This window comes from Hippocampus bargibanti, linkage group LG19 (assembly GCF_051943395.1).
Source record: "Hippocampus bargibanti isolate YZ-2025 linkage group LG19, ASM5194339v1, whole genome shotgun sequence".
NCBI lineage: Eukaryota > Metazoa > Chordata > Actinopteri > Syngnathiformes > Syngnathidae > Hippocampus > Hippocampus bargibanti.
The window spans coordinates 1753710-1780485 of NC_142752.1; the positions used below are offsets into that span (position 1 = coordinate 1753710).

General features: G+C 41.2%; 2 protein-coding genes across 3 annotated transcripts in view; both read left to right on the forward strand.

Moving 5' to 3' along the window:
* The window catches only part of ints9 (integrator complex subunit 9), a 146321-nt gene that overhangs the window by 14353 nt on the left and 105192 nt on the right, over window positions 1–26776 (forward strand). The window contains exon 19 of one of the 2 annotated variants that reach the window (XR_016118382.1): window positions 1813–1915. The exons of the other annotated variant lie outside the window; for it this stretch is intronic. The gene's annotated coding sequence lies outside the window, so the exon portion shown is untranslated. Of the gene's footprint in view, window positions 1–1812; window positions 1916–26776 lie in introns of those variants that run through there. 2 annotated transcript variants of the gene reach the window in all.
* On the forward strand, window positions 2465–4571 carry LOC148883523 (alpha-1-antitrypsin homolog). Its single transcript, XM_089021504.1, has 4 exons — window positions 2465–3116; window positions 3186–3456; window positions 3549–3696; window positions 4132–4571. Exons 1-4 carry the CDS (start codon window positions 2474–2476, stop codon window positions 4321–4323), a joined length of 1254 nt encoding a protein of 417 aa, XP_088877630.1. The 5' UTR covers window positions 2465–2473; the 3' UTR covers window positions 4324–4571.

The following is a 26776-nucleotide window of genomic DNA, read 5'->3' on the forward strand; positions in this document are numbered from 1 at the left end:
TTTCAGCGACTCCGTTTATAAGCGTCATTAAGGTAACGCAAATGATATTTGTCATTTGAGTTCATGAAACAAGTCAATTATATTTGAACTTAGCCCGGTGGTATTACACGGCCCATTTTGTAAATCTAGCCGCGGCTCATGCACGCTTATTGATTGTAATCTTCCTGACGCTGCTAAAGAAACATGGCCTGCCACAGGGGGCGCTACGACATTTGTACACGGCAGTCATCCAATATCCAATCAATCATTTGTTTTTCCATCACGATTTGGTTCGGGGCCGCCACAAATATGGACAAAATCCGGAAAAAAAAATCATGGGCACCCCACTACCCACTCTTGAGGACTTGCACACTTCTATCTAATTGTCTTACTATTCTATTTGAGTTACTTCCGGGTTGAGCGAACACTGGCGTGTGTGGACAGTTTTGAAAGGTGCTTATAAATGAAATGTATCATTATTGTGATTAATTCTCTAAACAGTAGCCCAAATTTAACTGTATCGTGCCTATTTGCAATGGAAATTGAGTGTGTCAACAACGGCAGAGTTCACGACCTCCACAGAGGTCGTGCAGTGCGCTGTATCGATCCCAACGCGTGGGACGCCCCTCCGCCACGCTCCCCCGCAGCCCCCTATCGCATTCTTTTCTTTCGTAGCGTGACAAATAATGGATTTTTGAGTCTTTTCAGCGGGCGGATTCGACCTCAGTGGGGTTTGGATCAGAGGAGGGATGCACCCTGGACTAGTCACGGGCCCATTGTAATTGAATCAGATTTAAATCGGAGTTATTCATTTTTATTCTTGTATTTTTAAAGGACAACCGACGTCTCCGGACAAGTTGTGTCCATAATTTGTAAAATGGCTTCAAATGACTTCCACTGAGCGTATTTTACAAAGATTCCACCACATATAGCTATATTTTACCTTTTAAGACTCGCGCTGAATATTCCGCAAGTCTTGTTTTTGAGTTGGTGACGAGTCCGTACGTGACGTCACTGAAGGAACGCCCCTGACCGAAAAAAAAAAGGACACATTGTAGCAGTCCTTCCATCAGGTCAATATATTTTGCTGTACTTGTTTGGTCTGAAAACGTTATGTTGCACCAAAAAGAGCCAGAAGAGGGCGACCAAGCTCCATGTAAGGAATTTATTAGCCTGTGGAAACGGGCTGATCCATTCCTTACACGGAACTTGGTCACTATTTTCTGCCTCTTTTTTGGTGCTACATTCCCCCCCCCCCCCTATTGCCTCAAAATGGCACGGAATAAATTCTTTAATCGATTGCAAACATGTATGCTTTCCTCTTCAGAACTATTTGAATCATATTCATAACTGGATGTGTAACAAGAAAGCATATTCTCCGAATCTAAAGCCATTGTTTTGATTCTGCAGCAATGCAAGACGTCTTGGCGTGACGTCATGAACTGGGGGCGGGACTTTCTGAAAATGCCCAATTCGCAGCTCAATTTTTGGACACTTTAAGTAATTTTTATTGGTGTTTTGCATTTGACTAAAAATATCATACTGCGTGTTTTGGCTATTTTAGATGCTATAAAACGTTTTTCTGATGTCAGTTAGGAAACAAGAAAGTGATGTCGGTTGTCCTTTAAAGGCAATATAAACACAAAAATACACACACACCACATATGGATATAAGAGATTTTAGTTCGTAATGAATTCAGATAAGGAACGCTTACAACCGCATCCAAAAATCTGATGCAATTGTTTTCCAAATAGCAACCCCCCCCCCCTCCATCCTTTTTTTTGTGTGCAAGGATGCATCCAGACTGATAACGTATCTCTTTGCTTGTACAGAGGCAGTCCCGCCAGTTAATTTTTAACCAAGGTGACGATCGGAGGTGTATAAATTGGAGAAAATTCTGCTGATCGGCCCGCAGCAAAGAGGACATTTTTAAGGTAAGAAATGGTGGTGAGGGAATCTTAAAGGCGTCCAGGTAGATTTCTGACCCTGGTAACATCTGCTGGCTGAAATGTGATTGGTTCAATGCTTAAATGTGAAAACACTCATCTGGAAGGGGAACAGGGGAAAAGTAATGATAGGACGCTGAAAGACAATTTGGAATTACAGTAAAGTCTCGTTATATCGATATCGGATATATCGATAGTCCCGGTTATATCGATACTATTTCTATGCACGCACGGAGAAAATTACATGCAAACAGGGTCGGATATATCGATAGTCCCGGTTATATCGATATTTTTCGGACTCCCTTGAATATCGATATCACGAGACTTTACTGTATTTAATAAGAATTCATGGACAGATTCAGGCTTTGATTAAGATATCTTTAGGCCAGCAGAGAAGGCTTTACAGGCCTTGACGATCCGCCACTGCCTTGGAGGTACTTTGTTACAAAGTTCGACGGTTCCATGAGATCATCCCATCGTAACATTGCGTCGGATTAGCTTAGCTCTAACGTTTCTTTTCGAAAATTGTTTCCGACAGGCTGTAAAGATGCACGGTTTCTTTGCAAGCTGCACCGTGGCGGCAGTGCTGCTGGCTGCCTGCCTGGCGATTCCCCACCATCACCACCACCACGACCACCACCACGACCACCACCACGACCACCACCACGGCCACACCATGTGCCACATGCTGTCCGCTCCCAATGCAGATTTTGGTTTTGCCCTTTATAAATCGCTACTAGCCAAAGCAGGTGCGACGGAGAACATCTTCTTCTCCCCGCTGGGCATCTCCACCGCTCTGTCTTTAATGGCCACGGGAGCTCGCGGTGAAACCCACAGCCAGATGTTTTCCACCCTGGGTTACGGCAGCCAGGAGGAGACAAAGATCAACGAAGCCTACCAGCATCTTTTTGAGATGCTCCACCACCACGACCAAGAGCACCACCAGCAACTGGACGTCAGCAACGCGGTGGCCATCGACGACGACTTCAGTCCCAGCGAGGCCTTTGTGAAAAAGGCCAAGGAATTCTACTCCGCTGGAGTTCTCAAAGTCGATTTTAGCAAATCCCAAGATGCGGCGGCTGAAATCAACGCGTACATCGCCACTAAAACCCACGACATGATCAAAGAACACGTGAAGGATTTGGACGAAGCTATGGCGATGATGCTGATCAACACCGTCTACTTTAAGGGTACGATAGCCTAGCGTCGTTGCTACGCCGTCGCCGCCGCTTGACAAACGTTTCAATGTCTTTTTCCAGGAGAATGGTTTCGACCCTTCAACAAAACGATGACAGGGAAGGCCGACTTCCAGGTGGACGAAACCACCAAAGTGGAAGTGGACATGATGAAGAGGACTGGTCGCTACGACATGTATTACGACGACGTTAACGGTACCACCGTCCTCATGCTGCCTTATAAGGGTAACACCTCCATGATGATCATCCTGCCCGACGAGGGAAAAATGAAGGACGTGGAGGGCTTCATCAACAAGGACTACATCGAGCATTGGCACAAATCTATTTACAGACAGTAAGGATGAAAGCTAACGCGCCTTATTTAGTCGGAAACGGATTGACCGCGGTACGTCGTACGTTTGTTCATGAGACCTCCATGTGTTTCAGATCGGTGGACGTCTTCCTGCCCAAGTTTTCCATTTCCGCCAAAGCTGCTTTGGACAGCACGTTGAAAGAAATGGGAATAACCACCGCTTTCGGAGACACTGCCGATTTCTCCGGCATTTCCGACGACGTCAAGCTGAAGCTGTCGAAGGTAGAACTAATAGAACGCAGAGATATTTCTAAGTCAATGCTGTCAAACGTGTTTTTTTTGGCGCGTAGAAATTTTAGTTCGGACTTAGGAAAGCATCAAGGAAGTTTGTTATGCTTACAAGGGCCGAATAAAATGATGCGGTGGGCCAGGTTTGGCCCGCGGGCCTTGAATTGGACACCAGTGTTGTAGAGGAGGAAAAAAAAACATTTTATGGGCATAGGAACTCAAATGTAAGTCATACTCGGGTGCCAAAACGATACAGGGACGCTTCGAAACAAAATAACAGGGTTGAAGGAGAAGCTATTGTGGCTGAAAAAAACATTTTGCCATTTGTACTTGCGATAAAAGTGTCAAGGATGGTTTGGCCCATAGCAAAAAAGGCTCCTTCAAAGGTCCCTTTTCTCTCTGTCTTCAACCAAGCGCTTTCTTCCGCAGGCATCCCACGAGGCTGTTCTGAACGTTGATGAAACGGGAACCGAGGCGGCGGCCGTCACCACCCTGGAGGTGATGCCGATGAGTATGCCGATGAGGATTAAGATGGATCGACCCTTCCTGGTCTTGATCGTGGAGGACTCCACCCGAAGCATTCTGTTCATGGGCAAGATCGCTAACCCCACAGCCAAGTAAATAAAGGAACAGTCTATCATTTAAAACAGATTAAAAAAAAATATATGGGTGATATTTGTCCTATTCAAAAGATCCAAGATGGCGGATTTCACAAATAAGTCTAAGAAAGGTAACCAAGAAGGCCAAGAACTAAACCGAACAATCCGATTGTCCGGATACTACCACAATCCGGTTTCTTCAACAGGGAAAATGATGTTTGTGCTAGTTTGAGCTTTGTTCGACTTGATGAAATAAAGACGATGAACGACGGTGCCGATTTTTGTGATGCCCTTTCAAGACGAGACATACATAACCGATCAGAAATGCAAATCAACATTTTACGATCATATTTTCGGGTGTAGTTTCCAAATCGATTCATAATATTCACTCATTCAGTGCCATTCCCGAATTTATCAAGAATTTAAAATAGGACACGAATAGCTAGCTAGATAGCAAACAGAGAGCTAGCGAGCTAGATAGATAGTTAGCCAGCTCGATAGCAAAAAGAGAGTTTATGTTTATATAATGACGTAGAGCGCCATTCCCGTCCTTTTTTATTTTGAAGGGGTAAATGAGGAACGTCTTTGGGAGCAGTTTGAGAATACAGTTAAGGGATTGACGACGGATAAAAATGAGCCGCTTGCACGCATTTTGCCGCATGCTATTGTGTCGTTCAGTTCCTCCAGTTCGGGCAAGAAGGACCCGCGAGAGATATAAAAAAATAATAATAACAATAATAATAATAAAAACAATAATAATAATAATAATTTATAAGCACCTTTCAAAACTCTCAAGGTCACTTTACAGTCACAGGATGAGTTTTTCTGTGGGTGAGCAGCGGCAGCCACACGCGCCAGCGTTCACTCAACCCGGCTAGCCACAAGCGTTAGCCAACAGATACCTAGCTAGATAGACAGCCAACTAAATAGTGAATAGATGGATGGATGGATGGATAATAATAATAATAATAATAATAATAATAATAATAATAATAATAATAATAATAATAATACAACTACAACAACTACTACTACTACTACTACTACTACTACTAATAAATAATAATAATAATAATAATAATAATAATAATAATAATAATAATAATAATAATAATATACATATATTGATATCTATACATTATCAAACATATTCATTGGTTGTTGTCATCTTTTTGTCTTGATTGTGATGCAGATCTCGCCGGAGTGGAGGGCGTTTCCCTCCCATAGGTGCACCTGTTCCTTGTTCCCTCATCAAACCTGATCTGCTATTTAAGAACTCTGGCATCGACTGCGTCCCCTTAGCGTGATTTCTTTTCATTTAACCTTTAACCTCATGCTACCTCGCTTTGGTTTCGTTTATTGATCCTTGTTGTAAGTGTTTTTTTTTTTGTATTTGTCGCTATCGTTGCTAACGTCAAGCCTCCGAGAGATGCCACGTTGGTATTTAGCCACTTAGGTAAGATGATGAACAAAAGCTGATCCATCACAAATAACGCAAATGTCAAACCGCAAATGAGTTCATCGGTCTTTCGGCGTGACACATTTATGACCATCGGTCAATTGAAGCTGTCCAGGGTGCCCCCCCCCCCGCCAAAGGTCCATTGTATTGAGATTGCATTTCTTGACTCTTATTAAAACTTTTTTTTCTGCAATTATGCATAAATTGCTTTAATACGGGCAATATTTTTGTCCACCCGCCTCCAAAAGAGACACATAGAGATTAAATAAACACATAATTAATACACGATTAAGAATAAATAACTAATAAATAATTAATAAATGAGCGGATGAACACTAAAATGAATACAATACAATACAATTTAATAAAATAAATACAATACAATACAATACAATACTATACATATTGATTTAGCTTTAACACAGCTGCAACAAATAATAGACGTATAAAATAAGTATAATAAGTAAATAAATGCAGGTAACATCCGACTTACGACCGAGTTCCGTTCCGACCAAACGTCGTATGTCGAAATGGTCGTAAGTCAAAATCCCTTCAAAATGTTGAATAGAGAGTGGCAGGCTATATGACTCGCAAACTCCTCCCTCTGGTGCTGTCACGCGGTCGATTGCTGTGCGAGATGTGTGAGATGCTGGCTGGCTAAAATTGTCCTACGCGTTGCCGGCCTGCTAGCGCGCAGAATTAAAATTTTAAAAATAGGGTCTGCAAACATGTATGCTTTCTTCTTCAGAACTATTTGAATCATATTCATAACTGGATGAGTAACAAGAAAGCATATTCTCCGAATCTGAAGCCATTGTTTTAACTCTCCAGCAATGCAAGACGTCTTGGTGTGACGTCACCAACTAGGGGCGGGAATTTTTGGCAGATTTTGGACACTTTAAGTCATTTTTATTGGTCTTCTGCATATTTCTATCTGACATATTTGACTAAAAATATCATACTGTGTGTTTTGGGTATTTTAGATGCTCTAAAATGTGTTTCTGATGTCAGTTAGGAAACAAAAAAGTGACGTCGGTTGTCCTTTAAAGAAACAAATGTTTCGCAGCAGAATCCACCCGCACCGCTGCCACCTCCGCCTTGAAAGGGCTACAAACTCACCGCCATCTCGGCGCCGCCGCCGCCACATCAAGGCGCGTTCATTAGTCTTTTCTAGTGTTCTCCATCTTCTCAAGATCCACTCGGATCTCTCGCCTTTGGTTTTTTTGTTTTTTTTTCTTCTATCTCGGAAGAAGATCAAATGCGCGACGCGCATGGAAATGAAGACATGATGTGACAAATTGTGAAGTCCGCATGCATAATTGATTTTTTTTTCCCCTTTCGGGTCGAGGGTGCGTTGTCGTCGAGTGTTGCTGTGCAGAAGATGAAGTGGGGAGGCGCTCAGGGATCTCTTTTCACTTGTTTTGCTCAACGCGGTGACCACGCTGACATATTTCACACAATTTTTTTCTTTTTAATGTGAAATTATGATGGTTATAGTAAACAGTAAACTCTACGGAAGAGGATTAGGGCCACTGAAGATATATATATATATATATATATATATATATATATATATATATATATATATATATATATAGTTAGATTCTGACTTTATTCTCAGAATTCTTACTTTAAAGTGAGAATTCTGAGAAAATAAAAATAAAAATAAAAATATAAAATAAAAATAAAAATAAAAATATACATATAAAAAAAAATAAAATAAAAAATGCATAAAAATAAAAATAAAAATAAAAATAAAAAAATAAAAATAACATAATAAAAACAAAAATAAAAATAAAAAACGTACGTGTACGAGTAAAAATTAAAATTAAAATTAAAATTAAAATTAAAATTAAAATAATCACAAATCATCAATAGAAACCAAGTCAACCGCATTGGTGTGCCCGTGCGCCGTCTATGCTCACCCGTATTTTATACCCAATATTTTGCCAGGTGCACTGATTGGTTCATCCCATTTGCTCACGAGCAGGACACACATGCACCAGTAGATGGCACTGTGGCGTCACTAGATTCTAAATCTCCTTTGTCATCGTTCTCACTCATTTGCAGTTTATCATTGTGAGCAAATCTGAAGCGTAGCCGCTCCTCGTTATTTTATTGGTCGACTTTAAACATCCAAGTCAAAAAAGCCGAATGTGGCTGGAAGGTCATGGAAAAGCTCCTATCATCTGTTCTCATCTGCGCTTCGGGGGCAGCTGAGGAAAAGCGAGCACAAAATGAGAGAGAGAAAGGCACAGGCATTATTGTCGGATATAACAAATACTGAAAACCGGCGGCCATTTATGTTTCAATTGGACATTTATTTGCGGATTAAAGGGGCCTAATGAGTGTTTAGATGAATCGTGTATTTTCTCAAACTTCTTCTTTTCCTTTCAGCTTTTCCCTTCGTGGGGTCACCACAGCACGGCATCTCTTTCCCTACATTACATCACAAAATAATTGACTTGGTCATTGGGTGAAATTCAGCCAAAATAAAAAATAAAAATAAAAATAAAAAAAAAAAATACACAAATATTATACTCAAATTAATAACGTAAATAGTGGGTCTTTTTTTTAAAATACTTAAAAAAAATAAAAAATAAAACATAGCACGACCCCCCCCCCCCAAAAAAAAAGCCCAATATGGAGATTTTACTATATTCCATTTTTAAATATATTCATTGACTGATGTCATGTTTTGCCTTGATTATTATAATAATAATAATATTAATAATACATTTTATTTCAAGCGCCTTTCAAAGCCCTCAAGTACACTTTACAGTCACAAACTAGCATAGATACAATAATAAATAGAATACAATTACAAATAAAATACAATACATAAAATTATGTTGCATTTCCAACTGGAGTGGAGGCTGTTCCCTGCACCCCCCTCCCCCCTCCTGAGCAAGGCACACCTGTACCTCATTTCCCTCATCAAGCCTGGCCAGCTAGTTAGGAATCACCTGTGCCTCCTCAGTCTACGTTCCTTGCTTTGTTTAGCTCCAAATGTGCTCTTTTTTTTCTTCTCCACCACCATACAAAAACACATCTTTTGACTTTTTTTCCACATTTTCATTTTTATTGTTGGAATTGTGTCATTTTTTAATGAAGATTCTGGATGGGTTACGTGGAATTGGAGTATTAACTGCATAAACACAAGGACTTGTTCAATGTGAAAGTGGGACCTTCTTCTTTTTGGGTGAGTGAGAACCATTTTGTTTCCCCTCTACGTACTTGAGAAATGATGAATTGAAACAAACAATTGAAAAGACATGCGTATCTTTTGTTGTTTACATCTGTGAAGATGGTTATTGTGATGTGAAATTATGAATGATATATCCCCCTCTCCCCCTGCCAAATATGTCGCAGATATTGTATCAATATGCAATCATTTATATCTTGAAAAAAATATCTAGATATAGGATATATGATACGTGATATATGATATGATATGAGATATGATGAGATATGGTATGATATATATGTTATATGATGAGATATGATATATGATATGTCAAATATGCCAAATATGTCGAAGTATCAATATGCAATCATTTATTTCTTGAAAAAAATATCTAGATATAGGATATATGATATTTAATTCATATGTGATATATGATATGAGATGATGAGATATGGTATGATATATATGTTATATGATGAGATATGGTATGATATATATGTTATATGATGAGATATATGTCAAATATGCCAAATATGTCGAAGTATCAATATGCAATCATTTATTTCTTGAAAAAAATATCTAGATATAGGATATATGATATTTAATTCATATGTGATATATGATATGAGATGATGAGATATGGTATGATATATATGTTATATGATGAGATATGGTATGATATATATGTTATATGATGAGATATGAGTCAAATATGCCAAATATGTCGAAGTATCAATATGCAATCATTTATTTCTTGAAAAAAATATCTAGATATGGGATATATGATATTTAATTAATATGTGATATATGATATGAGATGAGATATGGTATGATATATATGTTATATGATATGATGAGATATGATATGTCAAATATGCCAAATATGTCGAAGTATCAATATGCAATCATATTTCTTGAAAAAATATCTCCCCCGTCCTGCTTCTCGTGAGCTTTTAAATCCATATTTCATATTTCCAGGCAGGATTGTTTAGATGCTCGGCCATATTTGATGATGTCATCTCGCTGTCATTAGCATAACAGGCTATGACAGTCCAAAGCGCGTCAGTCAATAACTTGCGCTGACCTTTCATGTCGAGGAACCTCACGCCGGACGAGTGAGCGGCGACGGTTGTTGCCTTGAGGATTGCTATTTATTTTTATTTATTATTATTTTTTTCATGCTCTGACCCTAAAATGTGAGCATTTCTGCGTTGTTGACAAATGAGATCAGACGTGTGTTATGACAGACAAAAGCCGCCGCGCCGCTGGGATTGATTGTTTCACTATCTTGCGTGTTTTTTTGTTTGTATCACAACCAATAAGTAGCAAGACACGGAACACGCGGCTTAGCGTAGCCCCCACCCTTCCCTCCCTCCCTCCCCAGCTACGTTGCTACTCCACTTTTATTCCTTGACAATATTCGGCTTTAATGTGAATGTCATTGCCAATAAATCAAATCCAAAAGTGTGGGCAAAATGCTAGCGGGACTATTCGGCGCACACGTAGCTCCGTGTCTGAGAAACAAAAAAGCCCGGCGGTGTTTTACAGACGCCATGCAAATGATCCGCCGGGGTGCTCCGAAATGAAATAACATTAGCGGGCGTTTGATCGAACGGCGCGTTAGCAGCGCGATGATTGCACCAGGTAAACGAAAGAAAGAGTTCAAGGTTGATGTGAATAGATTGTGTGTTATTTATTGACATATTTATATTGTATATACAGGTAACATCCGACTTACGACCACCCGTTTGGTCTGAACGGAACTAGGTCGTAAGTAGGATCTTACCTGTATATATTTTTTTGTATACGGCTGTACCTACCGTGCATATTTGTGTTGACCTTTGACCTGTGTCGGTGACCCCTGGTTTAGATGTGTATTTTTGTCAATAGTGAAGCGTGGATGATGATTTTCAGATTAAAAGTCACATTATTTTGTTTCCCGGGCGGTGGTGGGGGGGTGTTGATGTGGATGCTGCATCTGAATGCGGTTTGTGTACATTGCGGGCAATGCCGGCCGGCGCAGGGAGGCAAGATGAGATGGGGATGGAGATTTTTTTTTTTTTTTCCAGCAATCACGAATCTCCACAATCTGTGACGAAGCACGACCCCACATGGCAAGGGGGGGGTTCGTTGAGAGGGGGGGGGGGCGTTTATCTCGAGATTTGAAAATGGAATGTGACCATATCCCGAGCCAAATGAAGACTTTTGGGATTAGCTGGGGGCTTGCTGCTCGTATCAGAGCGACAAACATAAACCACGTTGGCTGCTGGAAGAATGGGATGGAATCGCCCAAAAAAAAACATTCACTTTGCGTGACCGGAATGCGTACGAGGTTGCCGGTTGACGCTTGTTTTGCATGTTAACGAGTCTAAAGAAATATATGGCGTCACTTCAATGATCCCAACTGGCAAAAACGGACTGTTAGGACGTCGGAAAAAAAAAATCATTGGAACTGCTTTACTCACTCTGGAGGATTTGCACACTGCAAGAATCAAGACGAGGGCGTGGAAAATCCTAATGGACCCTCCGCACCCTGCACACTACCTTTTCCAGAGACTCCCCTTTGGCTACCAATCCATTTGGGGAAACAATTTGTTTCATTTACTCACTCCACATATTACATATAGAGCGCACAAAAAAATAAATGAAAAACTAGTTTTCAAATCTGAAGTCAAGAATGAGCTATTTGATCTCTATTAGCTATCTAGCTGGCTCACTAGCTATTCTCTAGCAACCTATTAACTAGATAGCTAGCGGTTATCTATCTTTTAGCTAGCTTTCTATCTATTTGAGTTACTTCCGGGTTGAGTGAACGCTGGCGCGTGTGGCTGCCGCTGCTCACCCACAGCAAAACGTATCCGGTGACTGTAAAGTGACCTTGGGAGTTTTGAAAGGTGCTTATAAATGTATTATTATTTTTATTATGGTTTACATACGCCAATTTGACATTTTTGACACCACGATCATTTTACGTTTTATTGTGGTTTAAATAAGACAATTTGAAATTTGGGTTCGGACTTTAGCAAGCATCACGGAACTTGACGTGCTTGATTTGCTTTTGTCGGGCCGAATAAAATGATTAAGCGGGCCAGATTTGGCCCCTGAGCCTTGACTTTGACACCGCAATCATTTTAAGTTTTATTGTGGTTTACATGGGACAATTTGAAATTTGGTTTCGGACTTTAGCAAGCATCCTGGAATTTCACAAGTTGGATTTGCTTTTGGCGGGCCGAATAAAATGATATAGCGGGCCAGATTTGGCCCCCGAGCCTTCATTTTATCACCCGACAATTTGAAATTTGGGTTGGGACTTTAGCAAGCATCTTGACGTGTTCGCTTTGCTTTTGCGGGCCGAATAAATTGATGCGGCGGGCCAGATTTGGCCGTTTCATGACATTTGCCTTTGGAAGTGAAGCTGAGCTATCCGCACCTTTTTACACGGAATATTACAAACAACCTTGATTCACTCAACACATCCCACTCTAACGTCACCCCCCCCCCCCCTTACCCCACACGCGCGATAAAAGAGAGCAGAATTCACAACTGTGCTAGCTTGCGTGATATTGCTGCGAGATGGCGGAGTGAAGCGCCGCAGCCTGGCGACCTTGTTAACCCCCCCCGCTCTCTCTCTGGCGGCTTTATGTGTCTGCTAGCACCGTGAACTGTGGCCTTGCGATTTACAACATCTCATTACGGTTGCCATCATAAAAGGCGTGTTTATACATGTTAATACTTGTGATTCATATTTCAAATGTCACCTATATGTCGCCCGCTAAAGGTGCGCTAATGAGCGGCGGATTGCAAAAAATAAGGGGGGGGGGGGGGGGGAGACTGAAAAGGGCTGATGGATGGCCCTGTCAGACGTCAGGCACGTTTTTCGGAGGGAAAGTGAAATTACTGTGATGACTTTTACTCTGGCATCTGATTTTTTTTGTATTCATTACTTTTTAGGCCGCGGGCAGAAATGCCATTGAGGATTTCAAAGTGGGAGGAGGGGGGCTTCAGTTCAGTCTCGAAGTTGACGTGGTGCAAATTGTCACGCCAGGCTGACTCTGCGAAATGTGACTCGTGCTCCTTTTATTTATATTTTATTTTTTTACTCGTTGACTGCCAGATGTGCAAAAATGTGTCGACTCCAGTGCCAGGGTTTTTGTCATTGTCACCTGAATTCAGGGACCGACATAATATTGACTTTTAGGACTACATAAACATTCAATACAGCGTTAAAATAACCTTAGAATCTCTTCTTTCATCTGGAAAAATTGTTAATGTAAAAGTTATATGGGTTTAGAGTTATCTGAGCTTGAAATAGGGACGGCTGTAAAAAAATACAATATACTATTTATATACAATACACTATTTATATAATAATCATGATGATGATAATGATGATGATGATGATAATAATGATAATAATAATAATTATAATACATTTCATTTCAAAGTGTCTTTCAAAACTCAAGTACACTTTACAGTCACAGGATATTTTTTTTGCGGGTGAGCAGCGGTAGCCACATGCGCCAACCCGGAAGTTCTTTCATTATTAGAATGAATAAACAAACCTGTAAATAAATACATAAATATATATCGATAAACAAACAAATACATGCATAAATACATATATAAATACATATATACATACATAAATAAATACATAACTATATAAACAAAACACTTAAATGCATACATATAGCGCATACAGCTGCAGCTATAACAAAGCGCTAACATGGATAAAAGGCAAATCCCTTCGTGGAAGGGAATAAACATTGCCAGAGGTCTGACCAGCGCTTTATCGACATCCCCCCCATCAGAAAAACCAAAATAGTTAATTCCTAAATTATATGGGTCTGGAGTTATATGAGCTTGAAATGAGGGCAGATGTACAAAATACAATGCAATACATACATATTGGTTTATATAGCACTTTAAACAACAGCTGAAGTGCTAACATGGAAAAAAGGACAATGCTGCCCCCTTGTGGGAAAGAAAAAACATTGCCACAAGCCATGAGGCTTTATCGGCACCCAAGCATTAAAAAAACAACCCGAACAAATTTGAGAATGGCGCTCGATATCATTATAAAAACATAAGGTCTCTATTTGCTATCTAGCTGACTATCTAGCTAGCTATTAGCTATCTCTTAGCTAGTGAGCTAGCTTTTCTATCTATTTGAGTTACTTGCGGGTTGAGTGAACGGTGGCGCGTGTGGCTGCCGCTGCTCACCGGCAGAAAAAGTTATCGTGTGAGTGTAAAGTGTCCTTGAGTGTTTTGAAAGCCGCTTATAAATGAAATGTATTATTATTATTATTTTCAATTCCCGAATAAATTCATGAATGGCAGTGAATGAGTTAAAATGGCCACAATCCTAAATGAAAGCCGTGTGATTGCGCCCCCCAGCCCCCAACAAAAAACGTAAGCAATCATATTGTTGAGCCGTCAAAAGTCTTCAACTCCCCGCTCCCACTCCAGAAAAAATAAAGCCAATCTATATCATGAAAAGCAAACGTACCACCTGCCTGTGTCCGTGCTGTTGTCATGGTAACCATGACCAAGGACACACCAATTTCCTTTAAGGGGAGGGGAGAGAGAAATGGCAGGAAAAAAACAAACAATTCACCATCGGGGAGCTCATTAAAGACCCAAACGACAAACAAAGACTAAAATGAAAAAGGTCAAGGGAAGGTCGTCTCGTATTTTATTTCAAGGACAACCGACGTCTCTGGACAAGTTGTGTCCATAATTTGTAAAATGGCTTCAAATGAGTTCTACTGAGCGTATTTTAATAATATTCCACCGCATATAGCTATATTTTACGTTTCAAGACTCGCTCTGAATATTCAGGAAGTCTTGTTTTTGAGTCGGTGACGAGTCCGTCCGTGACGTCACGAAAGGAATGCCCCTGACCGAAGAAAAGACGCATTGTAGCGGTCCTTCCATCACGTCAATGTATTTTGCTGTACTTGTTTGGTCTGGGGACCTCGGGCACCCAAAAGCCGCCAGAAGATGGCGTCCAAGCTCCATTTAAGGAATTTATCAGCCTGCGGAAACAGAGGTGGCCACAAGAGGTCGCCATTTTGTGCCTCTTTTTCGTTGAGACATCTCCCCTCAATGTTGCCTCATAATAGCACGGAATAAATTCTTTAATCGATTGCAAACATGTATGCTTTCCTCTTCAGAACTATTTGAATCGTATTCATAACTGTATGTGTAACAAGAAAGCATATTCTTCGAATCTGAAGCCATTGTTTTGATTCTGCAGCAATGCAAGACGTCTTGGCGTGACGTCACCAACTGGGGGCGGGACTTTCTGAAAATGACCAATTCGCAGCTCATTTTTTTGGCATATTTTGGACACTTGAAGTCATTTTTATTGGTGTTTTGCATTTGAATAACAATATCATACTGCGTGTTTTTATTTTAGATGCTATAAAACGTTTTTCTGATGTCAGTTAGGAAATGTCAGTTAGGAAACAAACAAGTGACGTCGGTTGTCCTTTAAGACCGCAACACACTTATGTCATCAGACGGCGCATTGCGGGAGAATAATAATAATAATAATAATAATACATATAATTTATAAGCACCTTTCAAAACTTTCAAGGTCATTTAAAGTCACAGGATATTTTTTTTTTGTGGGTGAGCAGCAGCGGCCAACGGATGCTGCACGTCACCCAAAATGAAGATCTCCATCTTGTGATTGTTCTACATGAAAATAAACTTTCCTTTGTTGCCCCCACTCTCCCCCACTCTCCACTCCCACTGCATCATATTGAAACGCTTCGAATAAATGTCACACTCATCATGACCGTTCCCTCGTATGGCAATTAAGTTAGCTTTGCAACGACGACGAGCGGGATATCTGGGGAAGAAACGTCCAGCCGGGTTGAAAATGAACCTTGTGATTCATGCTTTTGCTCTGTCGTTTATAGTTTGGCGCTGACGCCGCTTCATCGTTACGTCGGCCATGTTGAATGGCTGTAATCAACCTGCCATTTATTTTCCACCCAGCAGGCAGAACTAATGTCAATTATAATTACATTATGGCGTGCATTAAAAAAAGTGGAGAAATGCCAGCGCCTGTTTAATGCAGAAACGCAGTCCAAGGTTAGTTTTTAAATCCTAAACACATTTCATACCTATAGTTGGATTGTTCTCATTACATCATGTGTATACTAGCTTTCTAGCTATCTAGCTGGCTACCTCGATAGCTATTTTCTGTCTATTAGCTATCTAACTAGCTATCTGGCTGTCTATTAGCTAGCTAGCTATCTACCGAGCTAGCTATCTGGATGGCTATCTATTAGCTAACTAATTATCTAGCTAGCTAGTTGTATTACGTTCATCCTGTCTACTTGATATCTAATTTAAACCAGATTCTTTTCTTACAGTGTATTTTAGGTGTTCGATTACCTGACGTGTTAGCTAGCTAGCTATACAGACAGTATTTCTTAAGTTTCTTCAAGTCCTAAGTTATTTCCTGGCTAACGACACCCTCTAGTGGACGTGTAGTCCTATCACACCACACTCACAGCTGATTGATTCAGACATAGCACTACTGAAGGCCTAGGAGAGACATGAACGGTCTTTTCTTCATAATCTACCTTGAAAAAAAAGCAAGGGGCTTACTATTGAACCCTGAGGCACCCCTAATTAATAGCTGATCACGCTGGACATGATGTTTCAGAAATTATGACTCGTCGACAACAGGTCGCAGGGTTATGTGCGCATATTTCATTTGATTACGTTGTAATAGCTACCCTTGCCGATTTCAGGCAATGGCTTATTTTTCGCCCACTTCCAATACAACAAATCTCTGAAATGGCTTCTTCGCCCGTCTTCGGGGGTTTTTCTCATCCAGTTGAAAAGAATGCGATGACGCAACCCTGTCACCCAAGAAATGTTGACATTTTATTTCCTCCCGGACAAAAGGAGCCAGTGATGGGTGATGAGTTTGTCGCTGCGCAGGGGTTTGACAGAATCTGGGGGGAAATAATAAAGCAATTTCAGCCTGTCACACAATTCTGAACAAAGAGAGAGGGAAATCATATTTTGGGATGGATAAAAAAATGTAATTTAATTGATGTAGTGGTTCAATGGGAAATAATTGGAGTTGCACTTTGCTGACGTTTATGTATTGTATTCGCTCATCACATTTATTAACACCTGACAATGCTTCGCTTCAACCGGTATGTACTCGATGTTGGAAGCATCAGGTGCGTGTCATAGTCGCGAGACAACTGACTCAGTTTTTTAAATTTATGTATTTTTTTTTTGTCCAATGAGAAGCGTTATATAAGAGATACGTCAGTACCAGCCGAAGCGTTTTTTGGCCCTTTTTTTTAAAACCGTGACATACCATCCATCATTACCTGTCACATCATAAAGTTGTACTTCTGCTTTATTTTGATCATCAATCAACATGAGTTGTTTATGTATTTTTTGTTATTTTATTATATTTTTTTACAACCACTTAAAGTGAGCAAATTATTTGCTGAGTCATGCCTGACCTGCGTGCTGACAGCAGGCTTACACGATTTAAAATAATAAATAAAAAAACAATGGCTGTTTATTATGCAAATTTTGCCTTTCAAAAAAAACAGGAACTTTAACCCTTTACTCTCCAAGTGCATAAAACGATTGTGACAAGCTGCGCGAAGGCAGTCGCGGACGGCGTCGTCGACGCAACGTTGACATTTAAAATAATGAAGACAAATGTTTAGCGTTCCCAGTTCGGTGTTGGCAGATGTAGCTTGCGTGATGCTAATGCGCCTAAAAATAATAATCAAGATAATAATACATTTCATTTTAAGTGCCTTTCAAAGCTCTCAAGACACTTTACAGTCACAGACAAGCATAGGTACAATGATAAATAAAATACAATCACAAATAGAATACAATAAATAAAATACTGTTATAAATAGAAACGAGAAAGAGCTACACAGAAAATCCGATTCTAAATAGGTGGCTTTTGAGATGGGATTTGAAGGTGGGAAGAGAATCGATGTTACGAATGTTAGGAGGAAGTGAGTTCCAGAGTTTGAGGGCAGATCAGCTGAAAGCCCTGTCCCCCATCGTGCTGAGATGGGCAGGAGGGTAGGGAGGAAGAGGATCTGAGGGAACGAGAGGGAATAGAAATTTGAAGAAGGTCAGATAGGTATGGGGCTTAGGTTATGGATAGCTTAAAATGTATAAAGAAGAATTTTAAAGCTGATTCTATATTTGACCTGAAATGGCACAACAGATTTGACCAGGAAGATACGGGACTGAATTTGTAACAAAAGCTAAAGCTAAGGACGAGAATGGTAATAGTCATAGATTGGAGGACACGTTAGCGTTCAGCCAGCCAGCCATTGGAAACTCATTATCACACCTCTAAGTGATGAATCATTTCCAAAGGATCACCGATACCTCAGCAATTAAACTAGCGCTAATGCAATTACAGATTAGCGGTATAGCGCCGGTGCACTGACGTATGGCCGGGGCCGATAAATTTCGGCGCCGATTGCGCTGATTAAGCCGAAACTTGATTGGATTTCGATAAGCCAAGGTGCAGCCCTATCTGCGTACAGATCGCCGGATGGTCGAAAGTCTACTATAGTTTGGAACTTTTCATTGACTGGATTATTGAACGGCTAATGTGTTATTGACTTGAGTGGGGAGTGTGTGAGTTTGATCGCACGGAGTCAACAAAAAGCAAGAAAAATGTCTGCCCGAATGGTCTTCACAACAACGATGACGACTTTAGCTCATAGAAGCTCTGCCGATGTGACACGCTCATAGCAAAAGAACATGGGAGCTACCAGGGGGGGGGGGGGGCGTAAGGAGAATACATGTGTTGACATTTGGATGCAGGTCCAATGTGTCACAGAAAGAAGAAGCACGACTTAAACAAAATAGCCAGAAAGAAAAAGACCAAAGACCGTGAGGTGACTTGGAATTGCAATACGGTGACTCCGAACTTTTGTCCTGGCCCCTCACGTGATCTCCGCCTTCTCCCAGAAGGAAGAATCTTCCGCGGTTGAATCTGAAATGTAAACAGAGGAGTTTGCAAAGAATGAAATGAGATTTATGGCTCTGCAAGACTCACGGTCCAGCTGCCATCCGCCTGGACCGGTTGGGTTTGGAGAGACTGAGCGATCAAGGGCGTACGGGACGTCGTCGTCACCGGCAAATGACACATGCTCGTTCGTCCTTGATGTACAATGGACCCGCCAACTATCTTTTGATTTCCCGTAGGAAATCAAAGCAGTCAGCGGTAGAGCGGTGTAGCCACGCCACGCCACAACTTTGGCGCAGGCAACATAAGATCGATTCCCGTTACGTGACCGCCGTGGCCAATGCGGGTGTAAATGGATCTCTGTTCCCTGTGGACTCTGATTGACGAGCAATCGGTCCAGGCGATGGTCTGCCTTAAAAACACAGTTACTGGTGTACAGGTGTAAGTATGTACGCATTTCAAATATCAAAAAGAAAAATACACCGTGCCGTGTAGTCACAATTAAGTCAATGATTCATAGCACAACATTCCATCCTGAAAAATATGCAGAATTTATAAGGAAAGAGGAACATAGTCAGCAGATTTTGTCTGGAGAGAAATGTCGGTAAAATATGAGCCCCTTTTCTGACCTACATCAAGCCTTGGACTTTACTTACTTCCAGAGCTTTCATCTCTTTCTGCGTGTCTGCTCAGAGCACGGCAGGCTACCATTTTTGGACAAGTAGGTCAGCCCACCCCTGTTATAAATGCCGGTTGTCTGAACTCTGACTTATTTCATTTATTTGTTTGCTTTTTCCCTTTTGTTGCTACCTTTATCGACAGCAGTTGAGGCTGCGTATGGCCTGCACACAGAGGCTGGCTCGCTGACCTACCTCTCCACCTTTCCTCCCCCCCATCCGGAGGACCGTGTGCAAAGTTCAGGTCTCTCAGGGTAAAGGTTGAAGTGCTCATCCAGCCTGGAAAAGAGCAGGTTGCAAGGGAAGAGATGTGGCTGCCAGTGCTTGGTCCCCAACGTACTGAGCCAGTGAGTGCTTGAAAGCCACTTGTGGAACAACTCCAAAGTCCTCCAGTGACTATTGCAAAGTTTTCAAAAAGGGGAGCCGTTATGTTCTGGCCACCAAGATTGTCAAGTTAGGTTTCTGCTCTCCCAGGTCGGCAGGCGTCAACTCTGCAAGCAATTTGGCATGCAAAAGATAGCGACGATAACCCACCCCCTCCATCATCCCCGAAGTGATTGAAATATTCAATGGCACCCTAGCGTAACAACTTGTCATTCTCGCCGCAGAACATTTGCAACATTTGTCTTATGGGCCTACAAGGCAGCGGTACTGGATTCCACTTTATGCATGCCTGATGCCAACTGCACTGGCAGACCCCCAGAAACGGACTCGAATACCCAACAAGGGTTGGGGGGCAGTGGCGAGGGGGTCGCGGATGCAATTGACTCAGCCTGTGCCTTTGTTTTTGTGTATGTCTCGCTAGCTATCTATCCACCTACCTGTTGATCTATCTACCGACCGACTGATCTATCAATAGATACACTCTACGCCATCTATCGACCTATCTATTGATATATACAATTTACACCATCTATCCACCGATCGACCTATCTATCGATAGACACAATCGAAGCCATCTATCGGCCGATCAACCTATCTATCGATAGATACAATCTACGCAGTCTAACGACCGACCCACGGACCGACCCACGGACCTACCCACGGACCGACCCACGGACCTACCCACGGACCTACCCACGGACCTATCCACGGACCTATCCACGGACCTACCCACGGACCTACCCACGGACCTACCTACCTATTTTCTTTTTCTTTTGCATTTTCCCTTCAGGGGTCGCCACAGCGAATCAGTGTCCTCCATCTCCCCTTAAAAAATATAATAATATATATGTACCTAAAGTTAATCGAGACTTGCGCACAGAACACAACATTAAAGGCAATCGCACTCACCCGAGGAGATAGCGCGCGGCGTCCTCGAATTAGTCTCCGACTTATTTATTCATTTCGTTCAAAGAAGCAATTTAACGCATGACATCATCCATCTTTGTGATGTCGCCGCCGCGCCTTCTGCACTGGCTGACACGAGCTGCATATTTGGGCCTCAGATAAACACTCACACCCCAAAATGCGGAATAGGGGTTGGGGGGGATTTGGTAATCTCAGAGTCTCGCAATCTGTCCTTGGGTCCGCGGCAGTATAATGGCCACTTTATGGACGCACGTAAAAAAAAAAATATAGATGATTTAGAATCTCCTCGGATGAGATTTTCTTGTGAGGGTGCTGGAGCGGCACTGATCCGCTGGCCCGGGTCATGCCAGACGGACACATTGGTCGTGGCGGGGTGGGGAAACGGGGTGTTTGTAGGCAGGTCCTGGCGTCTTTGGGCACGCGGGTCGACTGCAACGGGCCAAGAGGACGACTAAGTCGTGAGGAGATAAATGTTGTTGTGGTGCGCGGGGAGAGGAAGGAGCGTCTGGGTTAGCGTAGATTGGAACATGTGCTGGTGAGCCAAACATCTGCAGGGGTATTTGGTGGTTGTTGAATCAAATCGCCATCTGTACATGAGCTTTCACCCCCATCGCCCTTAGCTCAGTGACAGAAATCCCGTTCTCGGAAACAGGATTATGGCAGTCCGATAAGGAAAATACTAATTTCAGTCAGGGGAGCATGAAAATAACATGCTAGCGAGAGCAACATGTGAAATTTCGCGGCGCTTTGCCAATCCCTCGAGCTTTTAGTTTTTTATTTATGATTCACAAACTGTGTGTGTTTTTATTATTTTTTTTTTTTTTACTTCCGGGTTGAGTGAAAGGTAGCGCATGTGGCTGCCTCTGCTCACCCTCAGAAAAAATATCTTGACTGTAAAGTGTCCTTGAGAGTTTTTAAAGGCACTTCGAAATGAAATTATTATTATTATTATTATTATTTTGTTGTTGTTGTTAAATCAAATTGTCACACATCGATATTTCGATCTGCTCATTTTGTTTTTAAAAACTCCAAAGGCGTGTCTTTTAACATCGGCTAGCATCGCATTTCATCCTTTATCGATAAGAATCGTAAAAAAATAAACCAAAATAAAACCTTGCAGATTTTTTCGCCAATAACTATCGCTCCTACAATTACTTAATAGCTGACTCAGCGTCTTTTTGACTTTCTTTGCAGCCGTACCGCTTGGGGAGCCCCGTTCTCGATTGAAATCAATGACCGTATTTTCAGCGTTATACGGCGCATCTAAAAGTAGTCCATTTTCACCAAAGCACTTTATGTATGCATAAATATTCTGATTTCTTGGAAGTCGCATTTTAACTGCTCAGAAAAGCGCTCTGTTACTGCTGCAAAGGTTGTGAATGTGCACTAGAGATATTTTATTGTATTGTGTTCCCTTTAGTGTAGCTCCATCTAGTGGATGCATGCCGCAGCCACGATTGTAGCTTCTTAACATGGTGCTTTATACGTTCGTATGAAAATAGTTATAAAATTAATTGAAAGTACACCTTATACTATGACGTTCCTTATCACTGTCGCGTTTTGTTTTGAACCGATAGGTGGCACTGTATGGCCCCGCCTGTAGCCGCAATGTGTTGCTTTAATCAGTGGCAGTTAAAAGGACTCCCGGCACGATTCTTTTAATGTCGGGTCATTGTTTCACCCTGTCAGGTTTGTTTCATCCTGTTTTGTTGACTACTTTGGACCGTTCCGTTTTGATGACTTTGCTGTTTGAGATTTTTTTTTCCTGCTGAATTGATTTAATACAATTTGTCAAATACACCCTGCTGCTGCGTTTTTGGGGTGCACCATCTTGCAAATTGTGAAAAATGGAATATAATATTTTTTATTATAATAAGCAACTATGAATGTTGATTCTTCTGGATAGATAATAAATAAAATAATAATAATAATAATAATAATAATAATAATAATAATAATAATAATATTCCATTTAATTTCTAAGCGCTTTTCAAAACTCTCAAGGTCACCTTACAGTCACAGGATCATTTTTTTTCTGTGGGGAAGCAGCGGTAGCCACATGCGCCTGCCTTCACTCAAACCGGAGGTAACTCAAAAAAGATAGAAAACTAGATAGCTGGACAGCTAATAGCTGGTTAGCTAGCGAGCTAGATAGATAGCGAATGTTTCCTGACTCAAATAGCTAGGTAGCTAGTTATATAGCTAATAGATAGCAAGGTAGTTGAATGGATGTTTAATATATAGCCAGCTAGCTAGATAGCTACTATGTTTCCTGACTCAGATAGCTAGGTAGCTACCTATATTTATTTTTTAAACCCCCTCAAAAACTTTTCATTCAAACATTCTGCTGGTTTCTGGCTCAAGTAAATATTAGCGCTTTTCAAGCTCTCTGGGTCAAGTCACCGCTGCGCCGCTTGAATGCCCCAATTACGCCGCGTCTTGTGAATTACCTCCAGCATCTTCACGGAGGGCAGAACCAGGTTTTTTTTTCCGGATTTGGCTGCAAGCCTCTGTACTCTGAGGCTCATTATTTCCTCCCCCATGCTCTCATTTTTACTCCTTTAGTCAACGAGCACATGCTTGAGAAGCATCATTGCTCTTCATTAGTCTTATTTATTTATTTGTTTTTTTAGTGGGGAGTTGTTGGGGGTGGAATTGTATCTATCCTAGAAGGGAAAAAAAAAGCCTTGGTTTGATGCCCGGGTGGTCAATAAGTCCGGTGGGTGAAAAACCAGGCTTGTTTGATGGGCGGCGCAATTATGAGTTGCGGAGTACGGTGGTTTACGAACCCCTTGGCTTACCAACTTTTCGGTTTACGAACGTTAAATTTATGAACATTTTACCTTGGCATACGAACTATTTTTTTGGGACACACGGAGCTGCCTCAATGAGTGATGTGTCGTTCTCCTAACAAGAAAATGGCAGCCGGCTTGTTTTGGTCCTCTATTCCCCGCCCCCAGTCTTCGGATAAAGCGACGTGATTGGTCAAGTACGCAGCAGTGAGGGGAGGTGGTTTAAACATTAAAGAGACAGGCAGACGACAGTGAGAGTTTCAACTTTGATAGTTCAAAGGCAGTGTAGACTGCAAGGTTAAAATTCCCATCAATCAGGCTCCACAAACAACACGCACTAGTACATTTGATGCAAAAAGCTATCATCCCAGTTAAACAGAACACAATTGATGAGGAATTAGATAAAATTATCGCAGAGAAAGCACCTACAAGGGATCATTCCTCAAGATGGTGAAAGAAGACGACATTCCTCTTCAAGTGTTTAATGCTGATGAAACCGGCCACTCCATTCCATCAAGCCATCAACAACCATCACAAAGGTAAATAAAATGACTTTATTATACAGTACAGTTTATTTATTTAACTACAATGCCATAGCACATTTATTATACATACAATAAGGTATATTTTGTGTAGTTTTAGAAAATTAGAAAGGAGAAAATTATGTTTTATGGGGACCTGGTAACAGATTATTCTCATTTTAATGGTTTCCTATGGGAAGTTAATTTTTGGGATACACACTTTTTGCCTTACACACTGTCTGGGAACCAATTAAGTTTGTAAGCCAAGGTATCACTGTACATCATTTGAAATCATCCTCGGTTGCGAAAGCGTTACTATTCTTATGGGCGTTGCCCTTTTTGCTGATGGTGGGGGCGTGATCATAAATATAGCATCTGTAGCTTAATGATGCACTTGTTTTTCCATTTGTCTTCGCCCGATGTTCATTTGTTTTTAAGCTTAACCCCAAACGGCAGTCGGAACGCGCGTCAATCAACCTCGACGGATTTTTTTATTTTATTTTCTTCTTCTTCTTCCCGCCTTGAGGAAAGTAAAATTGGAGTGCTTGTGATTTTGGAACAGCTTGTCTTTAATTAAATCTTTGATGAATGGTCAGATTGTCCACCGTTGCAGACTTTTATGAAAGCGTTGACGATCCCTGTAGAATCGTGAAGTGAGCTGCAAATGAAAGCAGCGGGAAAAGTTTGGAGAATTGAACAAAGTAGGCCACCAACAAAAAGCCTTTCCGAACACCCGCCGTGGTGTAAAGATGTTCGTTATTTCCAATACTTTGAAGAGCGTTTCGGCTAGCATCTCACAGGCGTTATGAAAACATGAAGACAAACATGTCACAAGCCGCATCCCTTCATGGATGAATATGCGGTTGTTCAAATTAACAACAGTGTGACTAGTTATTTCATTTTGACTTTATTCTTATTATTTTTAATGCACTTAACTATAATTAACTGACTAATTGCAGTTAATAAATATTTTGCGCCTGTATTTATATATTTATATATATATTTTTTATTTATTAGTGTATTTATGTTTGTATTTATTTATGTATGTATTTGTATTTAATTTATTGATTATGTATTGGATATTTACATTTCACAGCAGCAAAGTGATGAAAGGAATGATATATAAGTGCCTTTTAAAACTCTCAAGGTCACTTTACAGTCACAGGATAAGTTTTTCTGTGTGGTGAGCAGCGGCATGCAGCCATACACGCCAGCGTTCACTCAACCCGGAAGTAATTCAAATAGATAGAAAGCTAGCTAGCTAATAGTTAGATAGCTAATATGTTCCTGACTCAAATAGCTAAGAGATAGCTAGCATTTTGTGGCTTTATGAGAACATCTGATTTTCTATGCGATGTACGCTTACGTACAGAGCTAAACCAAAGAATGAATAATATAAATCAATATGTATGTAGTGCATTGTATTTTGGACAGCCACCCTCATTTAAAGCTCATATAACTCCAGACACACACAATTTAGGCAATAACTTTTTTTCTGATGAAAGAAGATAGTCTAAGGTTTCTTACGCTCCATTGAATGTTTATGTAGTCCTAAAACTCAATATTTTGTGGGTCCTGGAATTCGAGTGACAATGACAAGAACCCTGGCATTAGAGCGGAAACATTTTTCGTCTGGCAGCGAATGAGTTAAAATGATCACCAAACTGTATTTTCTTGATGAGATGAATTATTTTTAGTCGGGAAAGCTAAAAGTTGTCGTAATGTAAATTCCAGGACATCATTTGTCTAAGATGATAGCTTGTTAGCGTGTAGCTATTTTTAAAATAGCATTTTTATTCTCTTTTTTTAATGTGCATGTCAAGTCAATAACGTGCTGTATTTTTTTTTTTGTATGTTATTTTTGCACGCGTGCATGGCTGCGTGTCCAGCCTCAACTTAAATGCTTCTGCAGCTGCGACGGGCTGTAAAAAGCAGTCGGCGCACAGTGCGACAAAGACGTCAACATGCATTTTGACAGAAGCGTTTTCAGGCTTACAAGCAGAAAGGGACTGTGGGTGGGGGTGGGGGGGGCGGGGAATCTACCCGCTCCTGCGACGTCCATTTTGGACGGCGGGAGGACGACGTGGCCTTACAGACTATCTCAGATGTCAAGTGCGAAGGGTTTGTGGAACCAAAGTTGTATCGCTGGCAATCCGGTCATTTGATTTACTGTCTTCGACTGATATCGCTCTCAAGGTTCACGTCAGACTGACGAAAGGGTTTGATGTATATATTTCCCTCCCTCCTCTAAGGACTCCCCCGACTGACACAATATCACAGGTGACAGACAGATTAAAAGTTGAAACGGACCGAAGCACTTTAGCAGGCACTCTGTCATCCAACGCCTACCGGCGAGCACTAACCGCTAGTACGGTTCTTGAAATACGCTAGGCTAAATTAGCAGTTCTGAGTCAGCTGATTGCTCATCCATCGATCCATCGATCGGGGGGGGGGGTGTCTTTAGGGAAATGAACACAGCATCTCCTTTGTCAGCAGGTGCATTTGCTTTTTGGTGGGAGAGGGGGGGCACC

Excerpts from the sequence above, each read along its gene's own strand:
- LOC148883523 (XM_089021504.1), top strand. The coding sequence starts at position 2,474 with ATGCACGGTTTCTTTGCAAGCTGCACCGTGGCGGCAGTGCTGCTGGCT. Across the intron at positions 3,117-3,185 it reads CAACACCGTCTACTTTAAGG|GAGAATGGTTTCGACCCTTC; the intron begins GTACGATAGCCT and ends GTCTTTTTCCAG. Across the intron at positions 3,457-3,548 it reads CACAAATCTATTTACAGACA|ATCGGTGGACGTCTTCCTGC; the intron begins GTAAGGATGAAA and ends CATGTGTTTCAG.